This window comes from Aythya marila (genome assembly GCF_965140915.1).
Source record: "Aythya marila genome assembly, chromosome: 2".
Classification (NCBI taxonomy): domain Eukaryota; kingdom Metazoa; phylum Chordata; class Aves; order Anseriformes; family Anatidae; genus Aythya; species Aythya marila.
Window position 1 is genome coordinate 84,168,013 of NC_139043.1, and position 25,671 is coordinate 84,193,683.

At 38.3% G+C, this 25,671-nt stretch overlaps 1 protein-coding gene across 1 annotated transcript in view; it reads left to right on the forward strand.

Moving 5' to 3' along the window:
• DAP (death associated protein) overlaps positions 1 to 22,104 on the forward strand; it is a 45,448-nt gene extending 23,344 nt beyond the window's left edge. Inside the window, exons 3-4 of the mRNA XM_082752598.1 lie at positions 17,717 to 17,759; positions 19,464 to 22,104. Coding sequence (XP_082608724.1) covers positions 17,717 to 17,759; positions 19,464 to 19,583 — 163 coding nt within the window. The 3' untranslated portion in view covers positions 19,584 to 22,104. The remainder of the gene's footprint in view (positions 1 to 17,716; positions 17,760 to 19,463) is intronic.
• The last annotated feature ends 3,567 nt before the right edge of the window (positions 22,105 to 25,671 follow it).

The following is a 25,671-nucleotide window of genomic DNA, read 5'->3' on the forward strand; positions in this document are numbered from 1 at the left end:
GTGGCTAATAATTGTAGACCTTATGAAGAAGTACCTTCATAGATTTTATTGTACAGTCTGTCATTTGACCTTCTTAGAGTCTGGAGACTCATCTCAAGATTGCTGATGATTTTGAAAGTTTTCTTTGTGTTCCTTCTTGGTTTAACTTTCAGTTCTTGCGATGTTCTTTCCTCACCCTGACAGAATATCCTTCAACAAGTAGATACTGGCAGTGTTCAGTCCTGGGCTGAACCCTAGCTGTTCATCAGACTAGTGCTGGTCAATCTACGAAACATAACAAAAACACGTCTTTTAAGGCAGTCAATCCATTAAGTATCTGTGTAAAAGTATCCTAATTACACACTCCTATACTTCAGTGTGCCCCTATGTGCTTATAGCTCCTCTAAGCAAAGCAGGCTAGGATATTAGAATGCTTGAATTCTTTTAGCAGAAGCTAAGTTCATGAATGCCAGGAAAGAGAAAATTGAATGCTGTTGTGCAGATAGTGCTATGTAAAAACTGTTTTATCTAGGTAGTAATTTTAAAACCTTGTGTAAATCCCAAACTTTTGGGGGGATGCAAGTGTTCTACTGCTGAAACTTCCTATTCTGCTTTTTGTAGAGGAATGTGTATGTGCATAGTTGATCGTAAACCACAGGGAAAAGTAAATGTGTATATTATAATTTATTTGTAGTTCATTGGTTATGTTTGGTATTTATTGCAGAATAATACTATGTAATCTTGTATATGTCTCAACTTCAAAAATTCTAATTGCTCTACATGGAGCTATCTTTGGCACTTAAAAGTTTCACTTAAGTGAAAAGCTGTGAGCCAAATTCATCAAACTACATGAAAATAAAATGTTTTGAAGAAAAGATCTTATTTGTATGTACCAGTAAAGTCCATTAATCTTCAAAAAAATTTTGTTTGTAACTGGCATATCAATCCCACCCTTGCAGTTGAATTTTTGTTTTCATGAAGTACACAAGATAAACTTGCAATACAGTAAGAATTGTACTTGACTCAGAGTTGATTAAGGGTCTGGAGCACCTCTCTGATGAGGAAAGGCTGAGAGAGCCAGGACTGTTCAGGCTTGAGAAGAGAAGGCTAAAATACCTAAAGGGGGGTGTAAGAAGATGGAGCCAGGCTCTTTTCAGTGGTGCCCAGTGCCAGGATGAGAGGCAGTGGGAACAAACTGGAAGGCAAGAGAGATTCTTTCTGTATAAACACCAAGAAGGCCTTCTTTACTGTGCCATGATGGAGCACTGGCAAAGGTTGCCCAGAGGGTTTGTCTTCCTCTTTGGAGATCTTCAGTAGCCACCTGGACGTGGTTTGAAACAGATGACTCCAGAGGTCCCCTGCAATTATCAGCCCTTCTGTAATTCTGTAATGGACTGCTCCGTAATTACAGCTCTGCGATTTTTTATTATTTGTGGTGTTTGTCTTCCAGATTTAGTGGTTCTTGTAGTTCTTAAAAGTCAGGGGAATCACTGAAGACAGTTTTACTTTATGAATTGTGTAAACAGTAAGTACGGTGAATAGGTTAGGAATTATTTTTTTCCGGTACTGTGAGCAGCCTTAAGAGACGTGTATCATTTTAAAGGAGTAATATAATCCAAGACAGCAATTTTAAATCAATCCAAAGTGCAGTGACCTTTAGTGAGAGTTGTCTGGGAGGAAGCACTTTCCTTTGTGCCACTGTCTAGGAGGAGCCAACTAAGCAGCAAATGCTGGAGCCTGGATGATCTAGCAGAGTCACTTAGCTTTTTCAGGGTGAAGCTTTGTGTAGGTATTCCCGGATGTTACTAATTGTGGGTGGAGTAACTGTGGTTACTGATTCCGGTGGGACAACTGAAAGCTACTTCTTGGTTATCTCTACAAGCCCACTGGTCCAAACTGTCTGATTTGATTTCTGACCAACAGAGTGCCAGTGTGAGATAACTGTGTCTGCAAAAAACGCTCGTATGCAGTGACACACTGTATAAAATATAATCAAATATAACAGTGACATACAAAGGAAGAAAAACCCAGTGGTCTTCCAAGTGGAACATGCTGCAAATTGCCATGGGCATTTGAATCTCCAGAGATATTCTGCCCTGAGCACTGAGCAAGTGCAACAGTGTAGTGATGAGCCTGTTATCTGTAGCCTGGTGCCTGTTGGCATGGCCAGCAGAGCCTGAGCTAACAGTCAGGAAAACCACCAGGGAAGATCACGAAGTGCAGGTCAGGAACAAGGTCACGATAGCAATGGTGTTTGAGGTTTGCCTCTGATTTCTTTGTCTCTTCTGTACTTTGAAGGACTGAGCTCTCTTGGCTGTCAAGTCTGCGTTTTGCACAATGTTGCATTTCCTTATCGCAGCCAAATTGTTCATAGGAGAATATTGGTTAGATACAGAAAACCAGCTTACATAGACTAGAAGAAGCAAGACCAAGCTGTGGACAACAGGCTCTCTTGCTTTGTCCGCTTTAATCAGCGCATTCGCTCTCAACTTCTGTTGGCATTTTATCCAAGGATTATGTCAGATGTTTGCCTTTTGCTGTGCTTCTCTGACAGCGGTCATTCAGGCTACGTTCTACTGAAAATTCAGAAGCGGTTTCTTGAGTGCAAGTACCCTGCTTGAGACTCTTCACAGTTTTCAGAGATACAGTATTCCTATTTACATCAGATGGAATTGTGAACGCCTAATCTGTGTGAAAACTAGGGCAGGTTATATTCATGTAAATACCCACATTTCAAGTCAGCCTGGTTTAGATTTTTAATTGATTTTTTCCTCAAGATTACAGTACCTAAAAGAAATAGTAGTAACAGGTGATCAAGTTGCTTCCTATGCCAAGAATGTCAGTGAGACCATTAAGTGAAATCAATATGAGAATTTTTGAGCACTTGATGAGTTGATGGGAAGGTTATGTGAGACTGCTTGCCGGTGTGTGAGGTGCAGCTTTGCAGAGGCAGCTGGATAGGCTAGATCAGTGGGCTGAGTCCAATTGCGTGATATTCAGCAAGGTTAAATGCAGGATCCTGCTCTTGGGGCATAACAACCCGATGCAGTAGTATAGCAACTGGGAAACTTGCCCAGCTGAGAAGGAGCAGGGGTGCTGTTTGACAGCTGGCTGAATGTGAGCTAGCAATGTACCCAGGTGGCCCAGAAGGTGAATGGCATCCTGCTCTGTGTCAGAAATAGTGTGGCCAAGACTAGGGAAGTGATTGTCCCCTTGTCCGTGGCACTGGTGAGACTGCACCTCAAATACTGTGTTCAGTTTTGGGTCCCCATGAAGGCTACTGAGTTGCTTGAGTGTGGAAAAGAGCAATAAAGCTGGTGAAGGGAATAGAAAACGTGGCTTCTGAGGAGCAGCTGAGGGAAGTGGGGTTGTTTCTTCTGGAGAAGAGGAGGCTCAGGGGAGACGTCATTGCCCTCTACAACTACCTGAAAGGAAGTTGTATTGAGGTGAGTGTCAGTTTCTCTTCTCAGGTGACAAGTGTTAGGACTAGAGGAAATGGCCTCAAGATGTGTCAAGGGAGGTTCAGGTTGTATGTGAGGAAGAGTTTCTTCGTGGAGAGGATGGTGAAGCATTGTAGCTGGAGGTGTTTAAGAGATGTGTGGATGTGGCATGAAGGGACAAGGTTTAGTGATGGCACTTGATAGGTCAGGTTGATGATCTTGAAGGTCTTTTCCAGCATAGACGATTATGATTCTGTGATTCTGTCTAAAGAAGGACGGGAATTACACAGAGGTGTGCTTTCTTAATAATGAATGGGTCCAACTAATGTTTTCATGTAGAATTTAATGTAGAGTTTCCATTCTGCCTTGGCACCCTACTATTACTTGAAGCTTTGCAAAGCAAATGCAGATGCAAATCAGCATGACTTCTTTTACTTCTGATAATGATCACAGCTCGCTCCCCCTTTAGCACAGGCTGGGAATATCCTTCATGTCACGCATTGTGATCGCGCTGTGCCAGAACAGAACAGATTCCAAGGCTGGGTGATTGCCTGCTGTTGACACTTGCTGGCTTCCTATTTGCAAGTGCATCTTTTGGTGCTCTCTTTTGGCAGAATGAGAGTGCTCGTTGTCCCTGCATAGACTACAAAACACTTGGATCACTTCTTCGTGTGACATGAATAAAATACATGTTTGAGGGGGAAACACGTGGAAAAGGGGGAAGAAAGTGCACAAAAATTCTAATGTTTGCTCCCTTTGTACGCTTAATAAGGTTGTAGCTGAGTTCTTTGTTTGGACCAGGCAGTAAGCCCATGGCAATATACCCATTAGTGATGCCCTGCAACATCTACAACAAAGGTTTTCATGGACAAATCAATGGCATTTTTGCAACGTATTTTCATAATCTTTCTCTACTATTTGTATTATCTACAAAACAAGGTACATTTATGGCTAATAATTCTAAGTGGCTTTGATTAGGCAGGATTTGCATTTAGAAAGGTTAACAAAAGTTAGCAAATTTAATACCATTTTAGCAGAAAGATCAGAAGCTAAGGTGTCTTTTCAGTTTATCAGTGTTCCCTGTAGTTTGTTGCTCCTATCAGGTGCCTGAAGCCATGAGAAGTTTTGATGCTGAAATTTGCAGGAGTTCAAGCAACAAAGTTTGGATACATAGAACAGCCAGAGAGGTTTTTTTAGATTAGTGTTTAAAAATGTGTTGTGAATATAAAATGAAGGATCAGAATGTGTCAAAGCTGTGTATTTTTTAAGGCCATAGTGCTTTTGCAGTAAGTAAAGAAACGTGGTTGTTTAACTTGCAGCATAAGGCTGTATTTTCCAAATGACTGAGGCTAAAGGTAGGTTGAACTTCCAGACTTCTGGCAGATAGCATTGAGCATGTGTTTATTTCCTTGTATAAAGAGGTATACTATGCTGAATATTTACTGGGCTATGTGTGCCTGGCTGTGAGGTAGGGGTTGGCTTCCCTTCCTGCATCCTTATTAACAGCTTTTGTTATTTGAACGAATCTCATTTTTGCTTCAGTCCTCCATTATCCTTGTAAGAGATCTTCACTACCAATCTGGAGGTAAGGCAGATTAATTGTTACCTTGCTCTAACTGTAGTTGCAAGGTGGTTTAATTGTATCTCACTAGGATGTTAGTTCTCGCTTCTGATATTCTGGGTTTTATTCAGTGCCCTGTTGGAGAACTCACCAGTCCTCTTGCTGTACTTCAGTGATCCTGTTGCAATGAACTGAGCTCTGTAATACCTGCCTGTTAACTGCCTCCCTGGTTATTTTTTAATGGAAGCACATCTGAGCCTGCAGGTTTCAGCCCTAGTTCTCGTAACAAGAAGTGCTTCTCTTGATGTCTCTTACTGCCCTGTTATTTAGGCCTGTCACAGGAACTTCACCTTCCACCATGTTTTAGGAAATCCTTTTCCCCATCCTTTCCCTCTTCTTGCCCCTACAGTTTACTGTTCTGTACTTACATGCCTCTTATTTAAAAAATAACAAGCAAAAATTGAGCTATCCGTTCCTTGGGAAGAATGGGCCCTCTCTTCTTACTTCTACCCACAGCACGAGTAGCGTGCTTCCTTTGTGATTTCTCTGAACAGTGGGTTGTGCTAGTATATATGTGTTGCACTGGGAAATGTTGCTGCTCTTTGTAGCAGAGCTTCATTAAAAAAAAAAAAAAAGAATTCTTTTATTGCTTGAAGCTCCTTTACACTCTTTTACTTTCTACTTCCCTTGATATGTACAGCAACGTGCGAGAATTGCTGCTGTAAAATTTGTGGAAATTTCCTTCATTGCGACTGGAAGTATCTAGACAAGATCCCTCTGATAGACAAAAAAGAAATTAAACTTCAGTTTGCAGCTGGCCATTATGTTGCAGCAATAGCATTGCTGTCATCTGGGTGCCTAGGGTATGTCTCGACGGACTTCTTCTCTATAAAGATTTTAAATAAATATGACAGGAGCCCAATACCCTTCTGTCAATTTTAATGTCATAGCAGCAAGAATTCAGAGCGAGTATACTCAAGAGGTCTGTGTTCTCTTCTGAACATGCAGGTTCATAATAGGAATGCCACACTGGTTAATACAAAATTTTGCCATAAAATAGAGGATGAAAATTAGAAAATGGTTTGGCCTTTTGATAAATTAAAGGTGTTCTCTTTACAGCTGGTCATTCTGCTTTCTTAGTGGTGATAAAACTCAGAATGAATGGGTAGGTATTTGGTATGAAAAATCTGCAAACTTTTTTTTGCCAGTTGAAGGTTTATATGTATCAATTTATAAAACAATCTCAGGAAAGACTGTGAAAGGAGGATTACAAATGAATACAAAAACAAGCAGTAAAAGTGTCCGGAGTTGTTATGGCTTTTTGTTCTTTGGGTTCATAAACATAACTATCATGTTTTGACCAAAAACCTGTAGTACTTCCCCTGACTGTTTTTTTAATCCTCCATCAGAGACTTAATTTTCACTGGACCCCAGCATGTTTCTGGGGGCAGAGTCCTGCCTCACCACTTGATTTGCACCTGCCATATGGAAGGGAATCACTACAAGACCGAGAATATGTGGCCACGGACCACATATTGCAGAGGTTTTGAGCTATTTATAAGATCACATGAATTCAGAAGAGTTTACCTGAATCAGGCAGTGCATCATCTTATGCTCCAGACTGCAGCAAAATTTGGTTGCTACAAATTCCCAATCTTTTTATTTACATGTGAAGTGATTGTGCAGTAAGTTAGAGGTGTGTTTTAGGAAAGCAGCAGGTTTGGAGCAGTGTTACCCGTAGTCCTCACTCCTCTGAAAATAAACAATTTGATGATTAATTTGCCATTGTGCACAGTTAATGTGTTACCATTAAAAACAAACAAAAAGCTATTGATTTGAGAGCTAGTCTTTGGGAGCTAAGAGACAGAGGCAGCTAGAGGTTGGGGGAATAGAGAGGATGGGATCATTGCCTTCCTTGTACCCTCTACCAAAAAGTACCATTAAAAATTTCCTCTTGGTTCCTGCTCCTGCAGATGTTGATCTCCCTCTAACCACTTGCTTTTGTAGTTAAATCTAAACGGAGCTGTTTTGTACGGAATTCTTAAAATAGTCAGCATTATGCAGTAATGCTGTAAGTCCCAGGAGCCTGGAGAGTCTTAGTAGTGGGAAGGGACATAAGGAAATGTTATAGAAGCATGAACTGAAAAACAAACAAATATATATATATATATTTTTTTGCAATTGAAATGTCTCATATTTACAAAATATTTCTTCAAAATGTGAACATTGAAAAGAATAAGCCATCAGTCACACTGCTTTATGAACTGTCCTGCACTATAGTGTTACAAATGCACACACCTGGCTGTGTGTGTGTGATGGAAGGTGCACTTACTTCAGTAATTGCTATTTCCATTTTTTTAATTGTTTGAAAACCTCATTCCGGTATCATATGTTATCCATTAATTTTCAGTGATTTACTGGGACTCCATTGCTCTGTTGACATCTGCAGAGTAAAAATGACCTACCGAATTGGTAGAGTTCTCCACCTTTAGATGTTGATGGATTTCTAGAAAAGCTATGTCCTATCTCATTAGGAAATTATTAATTAAAATGTTTGTATGTCCCAGTGCACACAGGATGACAGAAATGGCTCTTTGAAGTGTACAGGAGAATCAAGGATTCTTCTAAAATTTATTTATTTTTTTGCTAATTTAACTTGGATTGATGCTTAAGTGCAATTTATTTTTAAAATAAATGTGCTTTACTTATGTCTGTTGTCCCTGATTTCAAAGGTAAGGAAGGTGATAACATATTAAGTCAACTCCCGTTATTATATTGTCTCTTTTAATAATATCCAGACAGTAGCCAGAGGTACTACCACTATGCAGATGTTTTGGAGAAGCCGTGTTCTTGCTGAGGACACCCCATAGCTACAATTACAGAAACATAACTTCAGACAGCGCTCTAGCAAGAAATGCGCCACCAGGTAGTGGATACGGTAAAATGAGTCATTTTTACAGTCTTTTTATTTCTGTTGTCATCTGCATGGAAACGACCAGTGTAAAATACCATTGCAAACGACTGGTATGAAGTACCAACAGTATTACCGCTGTTTAATGAATTTAAATTCAGCTGAGACTCTTGTTTTGCTTGTTTTAATTCCTCAGACCAATCTGTTTGTCCTCTAAAAGCAAAGCGAAGAAGCAGAGCTATGTATGTGTCACAGAGAAAGGTGTAATCTAAACATGTTATACTAAGTGTTTGGTAATGAATGGTAGAAACCAGTGTAGGCAAGTGGTTAGCTGCCCTCTTGCAGGTGCTATAATACTTGATTAAGGAACAGAAGCTCTGTAGCTGTTATTAATACATGCCATTCAAACAAATGTACCAGGATGTGACAGATCTAACAGACCAAACTAGAAAATTAGCAGTTGTTTTTGTTAGATTAACAGAAAAATCGCTAAAGGTATTGACATTCAGGGGTTTTTAGTTGCTTGAAGACTCCTATATCCCATTTAAATGAATGGCTACGATTACAGAACTATATTCAGATTTAACAGCACATTGATCCGTTATCCATTTGAATTGCCACAGATTTTATTATCACTTAAAAATCTGGACATTTGTTTCACAGTGAGTGAAAGTTTAACATCCAAGAACTCCTTTTGAAATCCTCAAACTGTAATGCTTTAAATCCCATTGCTATTGATTTCTTCAGGGTCATTTTGTGTGTGTTTCCTCAGTATGAAGTTCCAGTCCCACTGACATTAGTGGAAGTTCTGCAGTTGATTTTAGTAATATCAAATGTTGACCTTCTGGATTAAACCCTTAAGATAAATAAGAAGGGAAGAAACCATCTGTTCTGACTGCTCAGGTGGCTGGATGCTTCTAGACGAAAAAGGAAGATTCTGGCTGTCCTAGCACCACAGATCAGCAGCATGGGGGTAGCAGTGGTAGCAGAGGAATTAAGTGGTTGCTTCCTGCCAGGTCAATGAAAGTTGTTTTATCTGTGGAGAAATTCAGTTTCTCAAAGTTCACTTAAACAAATAGCATATAGCAATCAAATAGCAAATAAATTAAATATATTTGTTTAAATAGCATATTAAACAAATAGCATATTTGTTTAAGTGAACTTTGAGAAACTGAATCTCTTTTTGAGAGCTTTGTTCTGTGCCTTCTGTTGTATTAAAAACCTAGCTGGGCTAAGTTCATTAGTGACTAGTGGTTTTTTTGTTGCTTACTTTTTAATATTAGAAATAAGCTGTTAAATTGAAAACATTTTTTAAACTCTGTCTTCTGTTGCTTCTTTATGAGCTCTAAATACAAGAATACAGCAAGCATGATTCCTTTGCTTCCTGCGTCTGAATTAAGAGGATGTTTTTGTTCTAAGATTTGCTAGTCTCTTATTCCTATGACAAGATTCATTCCCCTTGAAATTGCACTTGCCATTGGATGGTAAGGAGGATTGTGTCAATAATGTTGGAAAGGTTTGAACTAAAGCATGTTCCTGGCCAGGCGACTTGCACAATCTTCAGCCTGGGATCTGACAGTGCAAGACATAACCTTCCAAAGCACCCTTGGTTGTGCTTGGAGCCTTCCCAGGTGTGGCATTTTGAAATGGGCAAGAATTTTGTCACGATCTCTTCTGCTGCAGGGGGAGTTGTGAACATCCACAGGAGTAACAAAAAAGCTGATTTTTGTCTGTGTTGGCATTGGAGAGACTCATGCAACAGTAAGGCGCTACTGCAGCACGGAAACTGCGCCGCATGTGTAGTGCAGAATTGGGTTAAGGAGGCTTCTTGTAATAGTGCTGTGGATGTGGGAGATGGTGTAGTATTTACATACATGAATATGCATACGTGTCTCTCTGTGTCTAGAGTGTCGTTTGGAGTAATAAGGAAAGATAATGCAATTGTTGAAAGCGATAGAGTGAAATGTGCACGTCTGCTGAATTAGTTAATGGATTGAGGCGTGTGAAGGCGAGGGTGAGGTATGGCTTCTAACAGCTGTGATTGGGACGTTCTGGGCCACTGCTGCGTGTCTCTGAGATGAAGAAATTCACCAGGACAGGAGTGAGAAGCCTTCAGCCTTCTCATTAGCTTCTAACTTCTGCATCCCCTTCGTCGCACTCACATCACACATTCCTAGTGCAGTGTCAATGGCATTTTTCAAATTCTACTCCATCTTCCATCTGCTACAGATGTTGGAGGACCTGCAACAGTGCTGCAACTGAATAATGTATCTCTGATGCTGAGATGATGTAGTGCAGGCCCATAGTTGTCATATTCTCAGTGTGAAAGCGTGTTACCATCATGGGAACATATTCTGAAATGCACTTAACTGTGTGACTAGAGTGAAAAACTTGGTCCTCTCTTCCCTTGGCACCATGGTCTTTGCTGGCCAACCATTTTGCAAATGCTTGAAGTCTGCCCTTCTTAATTCCTTATTTTAGAGTTTCCTTTGAGTTATCAGCATTTAATTATTACTTGCTTTATGTCAGTTTTCGTAGCTCTCATTTTTCTTTTTAAGGGGCTACAAATGCTATGTGGGCTAATGCTGCAGTTAGATGAGGTTGAACCCTGATACACAAACCAACTGTGGACTGTTTCTAAATCCTCTGAGCCTATAGAAAAGGTGAAATACTTAAGTCTTTGTTCTGTGATCAGAAGAAGGCAAGAAAGAAATTTACTCTCTGTATAGCTTGTACAACAATGTAGATGAGAGATTGTGGATAGCAATCTCTCTTTCTTAAATAATTTTCTCCATGGCTAAAACATGCACTAAACCCAAAGATGAATGAGATTGATCTGGTGAGATTAATCAGGCCATATGCTGCGGCTAGTTGATGGTGATTGTAAGAACAATGAATGTCAATCGGTTGCTATCAGATGTAATGGGCAGTGATTTACCATCTCATTAAAAGATCAGGACACACAATTTGCTTGTGTATGAATAGCCAAGCAAATAGTCATTACAATGTCCTGCTAGGGCTTTAGGCTCTTCCTATGCAGACAAATGCAAGCTTTAAGGAAGAAAAGGGTTGAGCAGAGTGGAACCTAGCTTATGGGATATATTGGGACACAAACTAAACACGTGGGGACAAGAAAATTGTTCTCTAAAAGTAGCGTGTGGCTGTGTGTGCATGTATGTGTATGCCTGGGTATCCATATATATATAAATATATATGAACACATACATATACACACACTTCAGTTCATCGAGAGGAAACACTTCTTTTACTTGTTTTAGTGTCTGCCACAGCACCTGGATTTTTTCGAGGGTGTATACTTACTGTACAGAAAACTCAGAGGTTCAACAGTGCCATCCTGTGGGTGATCTTAAAGGTTTGAAAGTTATGGCAGATAAATAAATGACCTCAACAGGATAAATTAACATGGAATATCAGATACTGTACGTCCCTGCGCAATCAACTAGCATATTTCCCTCTGGTAGTCAGTCAGGCTAATTATTACTTTTCTGTCCAGAAAATTAATAACCTAAATGCATTACAGCCAATTGGAAAGTATTTCAGGCAAGCTGATGAGCAGTGTGCTTGTTAGTCTTTCTCTATTGCTGAGAAATGTGCTTTTAATCATCTCAGTGTGTTTTTAATCATCTCAGAATTTATTTTTGCAGACAATGCCAAAATTAAAAGCAACCACGTAAATTCAAATAAGCACCGCTAGAAAGTAGTATCTGGACATCTTTAAAAAGGAATTAAACTAGGAATAGTTAGCTTTAATGTTTCATAACCAGAATATATGAATTTCCAAGTAACCTTGAAGATTAAGCCGGGTGGTTTGAACAACTTGCCAAAACGGTTTTAATTCTAGAAAGCCAAGGGCGAGATTAAAGTCAGAAGTTTTGTTGACTGAAGTTGGATTTCCGACTAGAGTATTTTGAGGACTTTTTGTTCATAGAGCGACTGTTTTGGTAGGCACAAGGTATAAAACCTGCTCTAATTAGGGAACAGTTGGGGGATCAAGGGGTGATTGAACATACTACTTAATGTTATTCACTTTGCTTGCCTAAGCAACTTGTTAAGGAGGCTGCATGGTGTGTTTACTTGGAAAATGAGCAAAGAAATAGAGGGCAAGCTGGTCAATAGAAGGTTATTCTCCCTTTTCAAGTCCTTGCTATATTGGGGTGTTCGAGGGGCGAGGTGCTGTCTGCATGCTGCCTTTGCCCAGCAGTGCGGGTGCGTCTCCAGTTGGCAGCAGGTCTCTGGCATTGCTCCTTCACACTCCATAGTCAGGGAGGCCAGCTACAGGTCAGTGCATGCCACTGGGTGGCTTGAGAGAGGCAAGGAAACACAAAAAATTCACCATCGCTTTTTGATAGTTAAAAATTGTGACATGGTTTGTGGTTCCTAAGTCTCTGAAAAACATGTCATGCCATTATTTCATGCATCTGTTTGCCAGGCCCCTGTAACAGCAGATGATGACGACTGGTAAGAGGACAAATAATTATTTCCCACAAAGAGGAAAAGACAAATATGAGCTACACACGTTTAGAAGATAATGCAGTTTAATGTAGTTTTAAAGCAATTACCATTTTTGTACCTATTTAAAAAAAAAATAATTCTAGCCTAGCAAAAAAATGGTGTGTGTTCAGTTCTATCCTTTTTAAAGCAGGCTAGCCTGTTTAAATATTTCCATACTGGGAATCCTGAGTCTGTGCTTATACCCTGATCTACAGTACTGAAATGAATTCTGGATGAATCAGATGTATCAGGAAAATAATCTCTTGTGATATCTAATCGAAGACGGAGAAGATAATGAAATTTCCAAGTTTAACCTCTGCACGGGTGTCTCTTTGTAGTCCTTGTAATTTCAAGGTTAACTTGAGCCCCAGAATACCAGCACTTTTACAACTTTTTCATGTTTCTATACTGATGTGAATGTGTTTAAGCTGTATAAATGTCTAATTCTGGTTTTGAATCTCCTTAAACTCTTGGTCTTAATGTTACTTTATTTTCAGGAGGTTCTGCATTTAATTCTCTGGTATTTTAAAGGTGTCTGCTATTACTAGTTTTAAATGCATGTCTTTAACTTTCTGCAAGTGTTATTTTCTATGTATACTATAAAGAAGATAAATAGGAACAATATTCTCCAGCCTTGCGTATACAGAGCGCAAATAGGTCTTAGCTCTTTACTCATGTAGAAGGTTCTGCATGCCCTCTTGGTTATTTTTTCCATCTTTATTTCTGCTCTGATTCTTTTGTTATGGTGTTCCTGGACTGAATACAATATTTTATACGACATATATTGTGAGGTACTATGTTTACCATTGCTTTTTCCTGTTCTTTATTTGTTTTAGTGTGTTTTCATTTTTCCAATTGCCAGTGATTATTGAGTGCTAGCTTTGATCCATGGTTCTATTTCCTAGTTAGTTATCTCTAAATGCAGTCTTTTATTCTGAATCATGCTTTGAGTAATGCTTACCATCTTTTATCTAGATCAGGACCGCCACTCAACCAGCCACTGGAAACTGGCATCAGATCCACCCTGTCAAGTAACACGGTGCTAGGCAATCCAGGTGCTGCAAACAGGGCAGAGGCTGGGCTCCTTCCTGTGCTTTGGACCACTCTTAAAAAGTTGTGTGGTCTGTATATGTACGTAGCCTGTGCGTGTGTGTGCATACACTGCGCAGATTCAGTTAATGACTATAACAATCACTATTTACTTGGAAAACTGATTAGTTCAGTTTCTATATTTCAAATGGAATGGGATAAATAACCACCTCTGCATGTTTTCCGCGGGCTGTAGGAGATTCCACAGTAATGCCTTTGTGTTTGTCTTTACAATATTTCTGTCAGACTTGAGCTCAACCAATCCCTCTGAGGTGAAGACGTAAGATTTTAGTATTATTAATGCCTCATTTCATCTAGTTAATGATCTTTTCAAGTATTCCATTTACTTGCAATGTCAGATAAAGACCTTATTTAAGCTAAGTATTATGAAATAATGGAAATCTTTATTTTATGTGAATACAATCAGGATAAATGAATCTAGTGGAGATTCGGAAGTTAAACAGGTGCCGTTCTTAGCAGCGTCGCACATGTAAAATCAGGGTAAGTTCTTTGAGCACTGAAATCTTGACAGATGCGTTCTCTTCCTCCGTTATAATAAAACAAGTGTTCGCTCTGAAAATATTGACACACAATAAGCAGTCTGGGAAAATACACTGTTGTATTCCTGCACAACATCAGCTAAGGCTATCATTTAATGATAAACAAATGTGTTCATTAAACAGCTTTAAAACATATATTTGTAAACAAGTCCAATTTTTGTAAGAAAGTAATTTTTTTTTGCTTTCTTGCTTACTGATGCCTAAACAAAGGAATGCTGCATCTTCAAAACAACATCTGTCAAACCAATTTTCATCAGATTAAGTATATCCTCAAAGCAACCACCACGGCTTACAAAATAATAGAAATGTAGGTTGTGCTTTACATAAAACACCAATAGAATTTAAAGCACTTGACAGTGTTTTACAAATGTAGCAATAATAGCCTATGCATAGTCTCTAGTTTTGTGTCTATTTTTGGTAAGCTCTTTGGAAGGATAGCGAATGATGTTGGAATACCACAACTGCACTAGATGTCCTGGAGTGTGATTATGAAATTACGGGCCTGGCAGCTAATCTGTATCTGACAAAGCCAATGGTTTGAGAGTCTGGCAGTGGAGATTTGATTCATGCTTTAATTTCATTTTTAATGAGAGAAATCTTTTTGCAGATGATCTTCTTCACAATAAATTCAGTGAGTGATTATCCAGGTCTTTCTCTGATCAGTTGAATTCCTCATTAGTATAGGTGTATGATTATAGATGCTCCGGGCTGATTCTGGTTCAATAGATCATCTGAGATAATTGATAATATTAAAGTTTTAAAGATTTTTTCTGGGACAATGTGATCTAGTAGAAATTAGGAAAAAGATGGTGGCTCTAAGGTAGAATCATAAGGATACAGGCGCATTCAATCATTCACATTTCTGGCCAGCCTTCTGGCTTTTTCCCTGCTAAAGAATAATTAACGTATGTAAATGAGCTCAGTGGTCGGCTGGTGTTACTTCCACTGGAGTGAAGTGTTCACTTGTTGGCTTTTGTAATCAGTTAACTACAGAGGTGAAGCTTCATTGCGGCATTTATTGAGTGCAGTTGCTCAGGTCAGCCAGAAGTGAATGCAGGGTTTTCTGAGGAAAAAAAGAAAAAACAACAAAAGGCCTTTTGGATAGTAGAAGTGCTTGAGCTGGAAGTCAGGTCAGCATTCTCATTAGTTCCCATTGGCTGGAAATCTAGCACAAAGCAAGAGGAGTTCAATCAAAAAACCACAAGGAGGGCAAACAAGGGTGAAAATTGATGTCAAATCCTTTCCAAGTATGGCTGGATGTAGGTAAGTTTTTACAACTCTGGTTTCCATGTAGGTTGTTCCCCTTGTGTTCTGTGCCATCCTAAAATGTTCTGCGTTAACTTTAGGCAAGTTGGCATAAGGCATTCTGGTGACTACCCCACCTGTGAGTCCTGATTACTCTCTTATTCTTAAGATAGTGCTGCTAATGACAGTCCCAGAATAAGCTGTACACAAACAAGGCTAAATACATTATTTCATGATAGAGTTCAAGGTATAGTCTTCATATACAAAGGATATAGTTCTTACCAGGAAAATGGTATTACTGATTTCTTTTCATCTCTACAGGGAGATGTCAACTACATCTGTGTTACTACCTGAAATGTAGAATTCTGACTGGCTTTTAGCATAACTTTTTATGAAAATGATCCCTATATGATCTTCAGCCTAATTCCTGAGACAAAAGAACAGACAACTAAATGAAAAATAAGTACAGAAACGTACGGTATTTTCTATCTCTGTCCAACTTTGTTGTGTACCCAGGGAACTTAGCACTTGTGAGCTCAGGCTCCTTGAATATTAACAGCATTACATTCCTAAACAGGATACCAGAATTTCTGAGAAGACTTAAAATATACAGTGGAAAAACCTCAATTTGAAACAACCATTATGCTAGAGGTTCCTTCTGGTTTTCAATTTTGGCCAAAACAATGAAACATTTGTTTTTAAAGCAAGAAGTATGGCATGGTGGTGGTTAGACAAGCCATAGCACGTTCAGCAAATATAGGCTCTTTTCAGGAAATGTTGATTTGAATTTCATGCATCACCCAAGCATAGTGAACACTCAAAGGTCATAGTAAGAATATAAGAAAAAAATCGATCTGATTTGAATTTCTCACAATCTAATATTGTTAATAGGGAAAGAGCAATTTGTTTGATATTGCATTGAGTATGATTAAAGCCAGATCCCATGTGTAATTAAAGAACTTGCTATGTCTTTTTTCTGTTTTTGCCATTCATTTCCTTTATACTGTCGTGGTGTTAGTTTATGAATGGAGCTGTCAGCCACCACAGTACATCTGTGTTTTCTCAGAGTTATTTCTTTGAGTTTGTTGGTCGCCATACAAGATACCTTATCTAGACTGTAATGTACTAATTGGCTCAGTACAATCAGGGTAAAATGAAAGTACTTTGCTGTTGATCTTTGCTTGATATTAGTTTATATTAACAGAAAATTAGATTGAAGAGGTGCTAATTCAGCTAACAAAATACTCTTTCTCATTGCAGGAAATATTACTGGTACTTTGAAATGGAACTATTATAAAGCAAAACTTTTTTTCCCCCTTTTTCTAATCCTTCTACTCTTTATCACTTTTTAAAATTTCTAGGGTTGGTGAGTTTTCTTAAACATCTGGAGTGTTCAGAGACTCTAGCAATACCATGACTTAATCAGGGCTCTGGTGATATTTATTAGACCATTATATCAAGGTCTCATAGTGCACTGCTTATCACCTTAACTTCGCATAGCATCATACCAAAAATCTTTACAAGCTTTCTATGACAGAGATTTTGTGAATCTGCTGCTCTTGATCCTGTTGCAGACCTCCACGCGGGTGTATGGTTTTACCATATGCCACCAAAGTTGCTGAGCATATGAAATGTAGGTGCTATGGCAATGCTCACCACCATATGTGCTGGCCTGTCTGCAGTTTGGTCTTCTTGTAAAGGTTGTCAGTTCAGTAGGTCAGTGGTCCAGGGAATCTGATTCCTTGTGTTGACTAAGTGTGAGTTGAATTCTACTGTTGAGTCTGTTCCTATTGATGTGAATGGAAGTCTGCAAATCAAAAAGTGGAGCAGAGTTTGCTTTATGTTTTTTAGCATTTGTTTTATTGTGGACATAGTTCTCCTGTGTAATAGAGTAGATAAATATCTGCTTTAAAGTCCGTGATTTAAAGTATTAGGTCTTGTTTTTTCTAAGACTCGGAATCGTAATTCATTTGACTGACTTATATAAAGTTGGATTTTATTTTATTTTCCATAACAGCAGTAAGTTTAGTCTCATTGCAGTTTCCATTTTTTCTTGCAATACAAATATACTAAGCCCAAAGCATACTGGAGGCAGCTCATATATAAAATTGGACGATTAATAAACCAATGGAAACAAACCAAGACTCTCAGCTTTAAGTAACAAACTAAGCTTTCAGACTAGCCTTTCACTGCTGTCTCTCAATTAACATGAAGTAAGAGCAGTCAAAACATACAGGTCTGTATCAGTGTTCTTGGCTGTAATAAGGCAAAAGTCATTGGAAGAGGAAATTTTTCTTATTTGAAACATTAATTGCCAAAAATGCCACTTTTTTTTTTCATTGTATGTGTGACATGCTTTTGATTTTTACCTTCTAAATATTTGGTGAAAGTAATCCCTTTTTTTTTTTTTTTTTTTCAGCCCACCTAAGCCAACAGTGTTCATCTCTGGTGTCATTGCTCGGGTAAGATTATCATTAAATTTCTTTCAGCCATAGGAAAATGATTGTAGGCTTTTCAGAATTATTACTGATCAGAACAAAATTAATCTTTTTCATTCCCCTTTCTCTTTTATTATAAAGAGCTTTATGGTTTCTACATTTGTTTCAGTCCCTTTGAGCATTCTGTCTGGGTTTTGTGTGAAATTGAAATTATTGAAATGGCTTCCACTGTTTTAATTTCAGCACTTAAAGTTTATTGGATCTTCTTTTCATATCTAAGGCAGATATTACTGCATTCCTGTCTTTAAAGGCAATTGCATGTAAACCTGCTGCTACAGTTTGACCTGTGATGAGGAGCAGCACTTCTGCCTGTGGTGGCACATGTTTGAAGACACGGAGCTACCCTATGTGCCTTGGGGTACAGGGAGTTCTAGGTGTTTGTTCCCTGACCTTTAACAACAAGCAAGACCTGGAAATCCATAAGCTTAATCATCAGTATTAACAAGCCATTAATTATCTGGTCAGTAATTCGTGCCTTGTGCATAGGGTTTTTACCTTGGCTTTACATGATGGTTATCGCTAGGGTGTGTAAGGTGGTTTACATGTCTACAAACAAGTCAGAGAAGAGCTGCACTTGCATCTTCTGTTTGAGACAACAGGGTGTGAGGGGTCAGAGAAGTATGGAAAAGGCAGAACAGCATAAAGGGGAAAGAATGTAGAAAATGTTAATTCTGAGAAGAGGTGTTTGAAAATTAGAAGCAGCTTGGAGCAGAGAACAAAGTAGAAAAAATATAAAAAGCTAACCTCGTGATCAAGATAAAAATAAAATGCTGGCAGAGTAGAAGTGAAGAATTTGGAGTAGGTTGGAATGGGGTCAGGTGTGAACCAGGCAATCTGAGGTGTCTGCTTTATACAAAATATTTCTGTGTAACACTGTCACCCCATGAACCCATGGAATACAGACTGTTTTTGCCTGTGTTTGTCCCATTTTCCAAACAGAATTTGCAGTGCTGTTCTCTCCCTGTCACTGAGGACTGAGAGAAGTTGTTTCCCACTGCTTTTTGAAAACTTCATGGGACTGACCCTAGAAAAGAAAGTTCTAAGTTGGTGACATGAGGATTACATGTGAACTGATACTGTAGAACAGTAGCAAGTGAGAACTAAGACTAACAGACCTTGTTAGAAGAGCAAGTTAAACTTAAAAGCTAGGGAGCTCCAAGATTTGAGTCAAAAGTAGTTTTAGATCCTGCCTTTCTTCCTACAGAACTAGCATTTCTACAGTTGGTTTTCCTGTGCAGGTCATTTCTCAAGCTGCCTTAGATTATTTGTGAAATAGTTCCTCTTTCTTGCTGTGTTGTTAAAACCAAGTACATTGAATAGATCTGACTCTACGGAGACAGCGAAGAGTGACTTAGCACAAGCATCTATTAAATGCTGAAGTTAAAACATTGTTTGTTTTTTTTTCCCATTGGATTGCTTTAAGATACTGTGTTCTTAGGTGCTATGTATAATTGGAAGAAGCTAAATCTGTGCAGGTGAAATTTTGAACTTGTCTGAAAGAATAGCAAGATACTACGTGTACAGGGGACTTAGAGGAATATGTTGCACTGTTTTGCATCTGCTCTTTACATTAAAAAAAAAAAAAAAAAAAAAAAACTTATATCCACTTGAAACGGAACACAGGGATCTAAGGTGTCTTAAATTTTTCCTGATGTGTTCTTCAAACAGGGTGATAAGGACTTCCCTCCAGCTGCAGCTCAGGTGGCTCATCAGAAACCACATCCTTCTGTGGAAAAGCTTCCTCACCCTCAACACGTCAAGCAGCATATTCACCAACCTCGCAAGTGAGCTCTCCATCAAAATCTCAGCCAAACTGCCATCAGTGAACATGTTTGAGAGAAGACAATGACACTTAACGATTTACACTATCAAATCTGTAATATTGACCCCTAAAATTATATTCTGTTTCTTCTACTTTAATTCCAAAGGGCTAATAAGAACGAAGACATTCAGTTGATATACTAGATGGAGAATTTTCCCCTTCTCTGTTTAGTATTTGCGGATCAAGGGTGGGATTTTTTGATAAGACTCTCTTACTGCCAAGACAAAACTTTAGTATGAATATGATTAATGAGCTTAAAGCTTGTACTTTTAGTTCTGGCATTACAATAGCAGATAATTATGTAGTTTTTATGCTAAATCAGTACGGAACAACCCTTTTGTACTGGTACTTTTATTATCTGGAGGGAGTTTGTGTGTGAGACAGACAGATTCCATAGATAGCTTCCTAAAATGTTAGGTGTCAGTGGCTGTGCCCTCTGATTTGAACTAGTGAAATGATAAAAGGGTCCAAATATATTCTCAATTGGACAGAAATCCAGTTGAATCCTCTTTCTACCCCTTCGCACTCGTAGTCTTGCTGAAATTCTTCAGTGCAGGCTCTGCACGTATGGAGGTCTGTGGAATGGAGAGGAAGAAGCAGTCAGAGTTACAAGTACGCTGCTGCTGTAGATGACCGATCTGTGATCTCATGGGTCCCACTGCGGCCTGTATTTTTATGAGGTGGTAATTTCTCAGTTCTAATAACAAGCTGAAGCAGTTCAGGACCTTCCAGAACTGAACTTAAAATAAACTGAAGAAAAATCTGGTTTCTTTTTTAAATTACACTTTGAGATCACTGTTGGAAGATAAGTGGTAACATCATTAAATGTGTTTAGGTTTATGACCCAACCTCTGTTGTGCATCCTTTCTTTATTGTAAGGACAATAATGGTACAAGGGAATAAAAGTTACCTTTCAGATAAAGCAATTTGATTAGGTTAGGCCACATAATCACATCTTTTCATTACACAGTTCAAAAAGAAAAAAATCACAAGCTCTATCATCTTCCTTCTACAACTCATCTCTATAAAACCCAGGAAAAATATTTTTTTAAACATTCCACCTACATTTTTAAAGTGTACTTCTGTTTTTAACTGACTATAAATACAGTGCAGGTTTTAATGCCGTGTAGGTTCATAAAACTTCTAACATCCTCAAAAACTGGGTACAGGAGCTAGCTCTGCAATCATTTACCTGCCAGCTTAGTTAAAGTTTGTCATCACTTGGTGCTTTACTAGTTCATTTATGTTTAAAAGCAAATACTAGGAAAAACAGTGAACGGGGGTTTTCAAAACAATTTTCTTTAAGATTTTCCTTAAATATCTGCAGTTTCAATAATTATTCTTTGAATAACTGATTTAAAACAACAATTCTGTGAAATACGGCCCATTTCACAAGCAAAATAACTTGCTTCATGTAGGTAAAAGGGACCTGATACGTCCATCTATTTGTAGGCTTGAAATGGAAAAGGTGTTCTACAAAGGATAGGCATGCATGCATATATTTATTCTGCAACCAGGGAGGGATGTACAATCCATGTATGCAGTCCTTATTTTCAATTTAATTAGATGACTACTTGTCTTAGAGAATGAGAACATTGGTTTTAAGAATTATTCTGTATTAGAATATGCATAATTTTTAAATATGCTTTGTTTCTGATGTCGGTACTTCTGAGGCCTTGTTCATTGCCACTCATGAGTGTCCAAGTGATTCACAAATGAGTAATTTATTCATAAAGGTAGAATTGTTGAACCTTGTGGAATATTTATGTGAGCTAATGCACTGGCAGGAACATTTGGAAGATTCAGGACAGCAAGGGGTGGCATCTCATTGGTAGTGCATGGGACTATTGATTGCACTATAGTGCATGGACCATGATTGGGAATGATGTGGATGGGATTCAGCTCTAGTTTTGTGTCTACATCTAAAGTAGTGTCTACACTCAAACTGTAGACAATAATGTAGTCAAAATAGTCAGTGTGCGTATGACGTGACCAACATTTTCAAGACAACCTGAATCACTCTCAACTCTATTAACTGTAGTGGAAAACTAAATTTACTTTGGTATAGTTGCACAGAATTTTGTGGGGCTGGATACCTCTACTCTGTGTCTAGTAACAGCAGGTACAAATGTGTGTTTCTACCTTTTGCAAGCAACACCATATTTCTAGCCTTTTATTAAAAATTGCGAATACAGGTGCTTTTGACTTACGAACTGCTCCTGGTTGTTAATGCAATATATATATACAGCATATATAGACAGTATCTGAATTTTGTCTGTGATTACTTAGATGGATATATATACGTTTGTACAATGGAGTATGACTCCCAAGATAGCTTTAGTGCCTTTTAGAGTGCAGGAATTCCTATACAGTTAGAAAATGTCTCTGTATGAAAGCATATTCTGTATTGTTGGAAGGTATCCATGTTGATGCATAGGTTGCCTTACCAAAGTGTTACCTTGCTGAGAATAAAGAATCATAACTGGTGATCTGGATTGTCTACTGGTGATTATTATACTGGTGTTTATTATACTTTCTAAGTAAGTAAGTATGTCACAATAACATATTGCACAGCAGGTGTTCAGATATTAATATTAAATGATTGCAAAAGAAATTTTCTGGGACTGTCAAAGTGGCAATAATGCAACAATAAAGCATGAGATTGTATATTGGGCTCATTTTTCTATAAGCACAGTGCAAATCAGGGTGGAGTTTTGTGGGTTTTATGGAATTTTAGTACAGAATGCCACAAGACTAATCAACATTTTATAGTTATTGAAAATTATTAGGAGGTTTTATGACATAGTGGATGAACTGTTTTTGAATTCTTCCAACTAGAAGGCAAGTTGCTGTCTTCCACTATGAAACTGGAGTTTCCCCACTAGGTCTTTGCCAAGGTATAGAATCTTAGACTGGTAATAAATCAGTATGGTAAAGGAAATGAGATTTAACATTTTCTGCTACTTTTCAAGTCCTAGTCTTCTTTCAGAAACGAAAATTTTATAACCAGAGGAGTTGGCAGGCTTCCTGTAATACTAGTGGTAACATTGCATTGTACGTGCCATTACACAAGTGATTCACATAAGACTTTGGATAAGTGACCACAGGGTTTTTGGAAGCTTTCTGATATTTTTGGCATCCTATATTTAGTATATGGTTAGTGTGTATATAATAAACATAAAGGATACCTCACAGTACAAATATGATAGACTTGCTTTCTTGAGACTATTACAATATTAGCTCCTTAGCCTCAGCAGTCATGTACTACATTGTTCAAAAACTGTCTTCTTTCATTAAATTTTGGAAAAATACTTGGGCGTGACATCTGGCATGCTTGTTGATTGAGTTGTCCATAATTATTCCAAGTACCATGGCCCTGTTTTCAGCAGTTAGTAGTAATTAGAGTTTATTTACTTCTAATTTTAACAGCATGGCTTAACATTTTCTCACTGGATAGACTGAAACGGGAGTCTTAGACTCTTATCATGGTAGTATAATTATTACGTGCTCCTTGACTCTTTAATGAAAATGTTCCTAACAATCTCTTTCATACAGAGGTGAAAGGGATGGTTTGCACATATGTTTTTGTAACTTTAGAACATTATTCTGAATGCTTACAGTCTTCATAGAGGAGGAGGGTATGGATAGTATAAACCACTTGCCATGTCCCCTTCAGATTTTGGTATATCAAGTTTAAATGAGGTTGAAGTCTAGGTCAATGCTTTGACCTTTACGATTAGGATATATTCATTGCATTTGGGAAAATGTGGGTCTGTCAGTAAGGGTGCAGTTAATGTTAGAGCAGAAGGAGATGTAGCTCATTAGATGCTACGATCATGTAAAGGAGAAATCTGTGTGGGTTTTTTTGTGCACAAACCTCCATGCTCATAAGGTTGAAATGTCTTCATTGAAATGTCTTCAACACACTAGTGGTTACAGATAACATCTGCTTTATCAGTAAAAGTGGAATCCAGATTATATTGACTGTAAGAGCCTAGAGAAGAAACTGAGTCAAGCCTACAGTGGTGAATCTTCAAACTTCCTCAACAGATGGTTATAAATAACGTACATTGTCGGTGTAGCATTGGTAAGTGTTGTGCAGGATTGTATTATGTATAATTAGTAAAGGTACTTAACTTACTATTCTATGGAATTCCTTTTTTTTTCCTGAGAATTTCTCTGACACCTCTGGCACATACAGGTTTTTCTTAAGAAGGCAGAGTCTTGTAGTTTGCTTGTTGCTGTATTCTTGGGTCGCCTTTAAGAACACATTTATTGGTTTTCCTCATCTTGCATCAGAAAAGAGACTGCATCTGGTGTATATTATTTCTGCGAATCTTCTCATAAAATGTTAACACGGGTGTGTAGATAGGAAGCCCCAGAGGAGAGGTGGAATGTGTTATATTTTACAAAGCACTCCATGAATGAAGTATGTTACAAAGACTGTTCCCTTTACTTTGAGGATGCTGATTTCAGGTGAGAACAGAATACAATCTTAAATATAATTTTATATTACTTGGAGCTGACAGGCACACATGGATGCTGCTGACTTTTTTTTTTTTTTCCCCCAAAATTCACTCCCAACCCTGCCAGGTTGGGATAACACTGAAACACAGGCGTTAAAGCCATTGCAAGCATAAATCTTGCAAGTGACCTTGAAAGGACCCCCTGTAATATAATCTCTGCCGCCCAGCTTGTATTGAAGGTATTTTTAGAAAACTCAAGTGGCTAGGGTTCTGTAGGTCACTCCCAGCTTTAAAAAAGAAAAGCATTTGTAATCCACAGTGATTTTAAGGATTATAAAAATCGTTTAGCTGTTAACGAGCTGTGAGCTCTCTCCAGCCAAGAGCAGGACACATGGATTACCTTTGTTATATTCTCACATTGTTGTGCCTAAAGCTGGTTCAGCAAAATGTGTTTTATCCTTCAGTTTGGCTGACAAGCATCAGGTTATGAAAGGGAGTAAAGTAACTTCTTACCAGTCACTTTTGGTAGATGTGTCAGGTGTCGGTGGATGTCTGAAACCATGTTCAGAAAGATACTGACGTCGCTTTTGTACACACGGAGAAGCAAATGCATTAAAAAACACAACAACTAACCTGGCTTTGGGTCTAGTAGTTAATTCAGTAGTGTTCTGTGAAAGTGCTCTTAGAAGATCACAAGAGAAAAAAACCTGAGCTTTCATCATGTTTCAGGACCAGACACTGACCATTTCCTATAGTACACAACAACCACAGTTTGCACTGCTTAATTTTGTACTAAGCATACAATTCATTGATCCATAAATCTACATGGCCTTGAATCTTTTTGCATGGGAGAGAACTTTGGATGAGGAAAATCTACAAATGCAAACAAATTTTATCAACCTTACGGTTCTTTTAACCCAAAAGATTTAAAGAAATGCGTTCTCTTTGCTGCAAGAGCCAGCACTGGGTGTACACACATGTAGGCTGTGGGATTGAGATGTATTTCAGTTGAAGTGAGACCTAATTAATATTGTAGTGTGTGTGTGTATACCTACAAAGAAAGAAAGTAGTCAGATTTAGAACCTAAGATCTAATATTTTATTCATCCCAGGTGCATTCAACAAAGAGATCAGATTTCTAGGAACGCATAGCTTGGATGAACACCTTTGACATCCTTCTTGCAGGTACCTTTTCACTGCTTTAAATCCGAGTTGCTAATAAAAAATACATTAGAAGCAGATTCCCCACCTAATCCCTACTTGCTGGGTAAAATATAATGAATAGCAAATGCAAGAGTTCTTTTTTAGGGCCTGATTTATCATCCAGAACAGAATAAACATCAGCCCACTGCTGCTGATACGACAATTGTGACAGCTGGAGGGGTCAGGAATGAAAGGCTGAAACCTTAAATAAGCCTTTCAATTCAGCCTATTATGAGGACGTTTGTTAAACACACAGCCTTGCTTTTCACCGTGCCAAATAGCTCCTAAACCGTACACACCGGAAACCTATACTTTGTAGTGTAAGAGCTCTGCTTTACATGCTAATAGCTGGTTCACCATTAGCCAATTGTTTCTAAGATAAATAT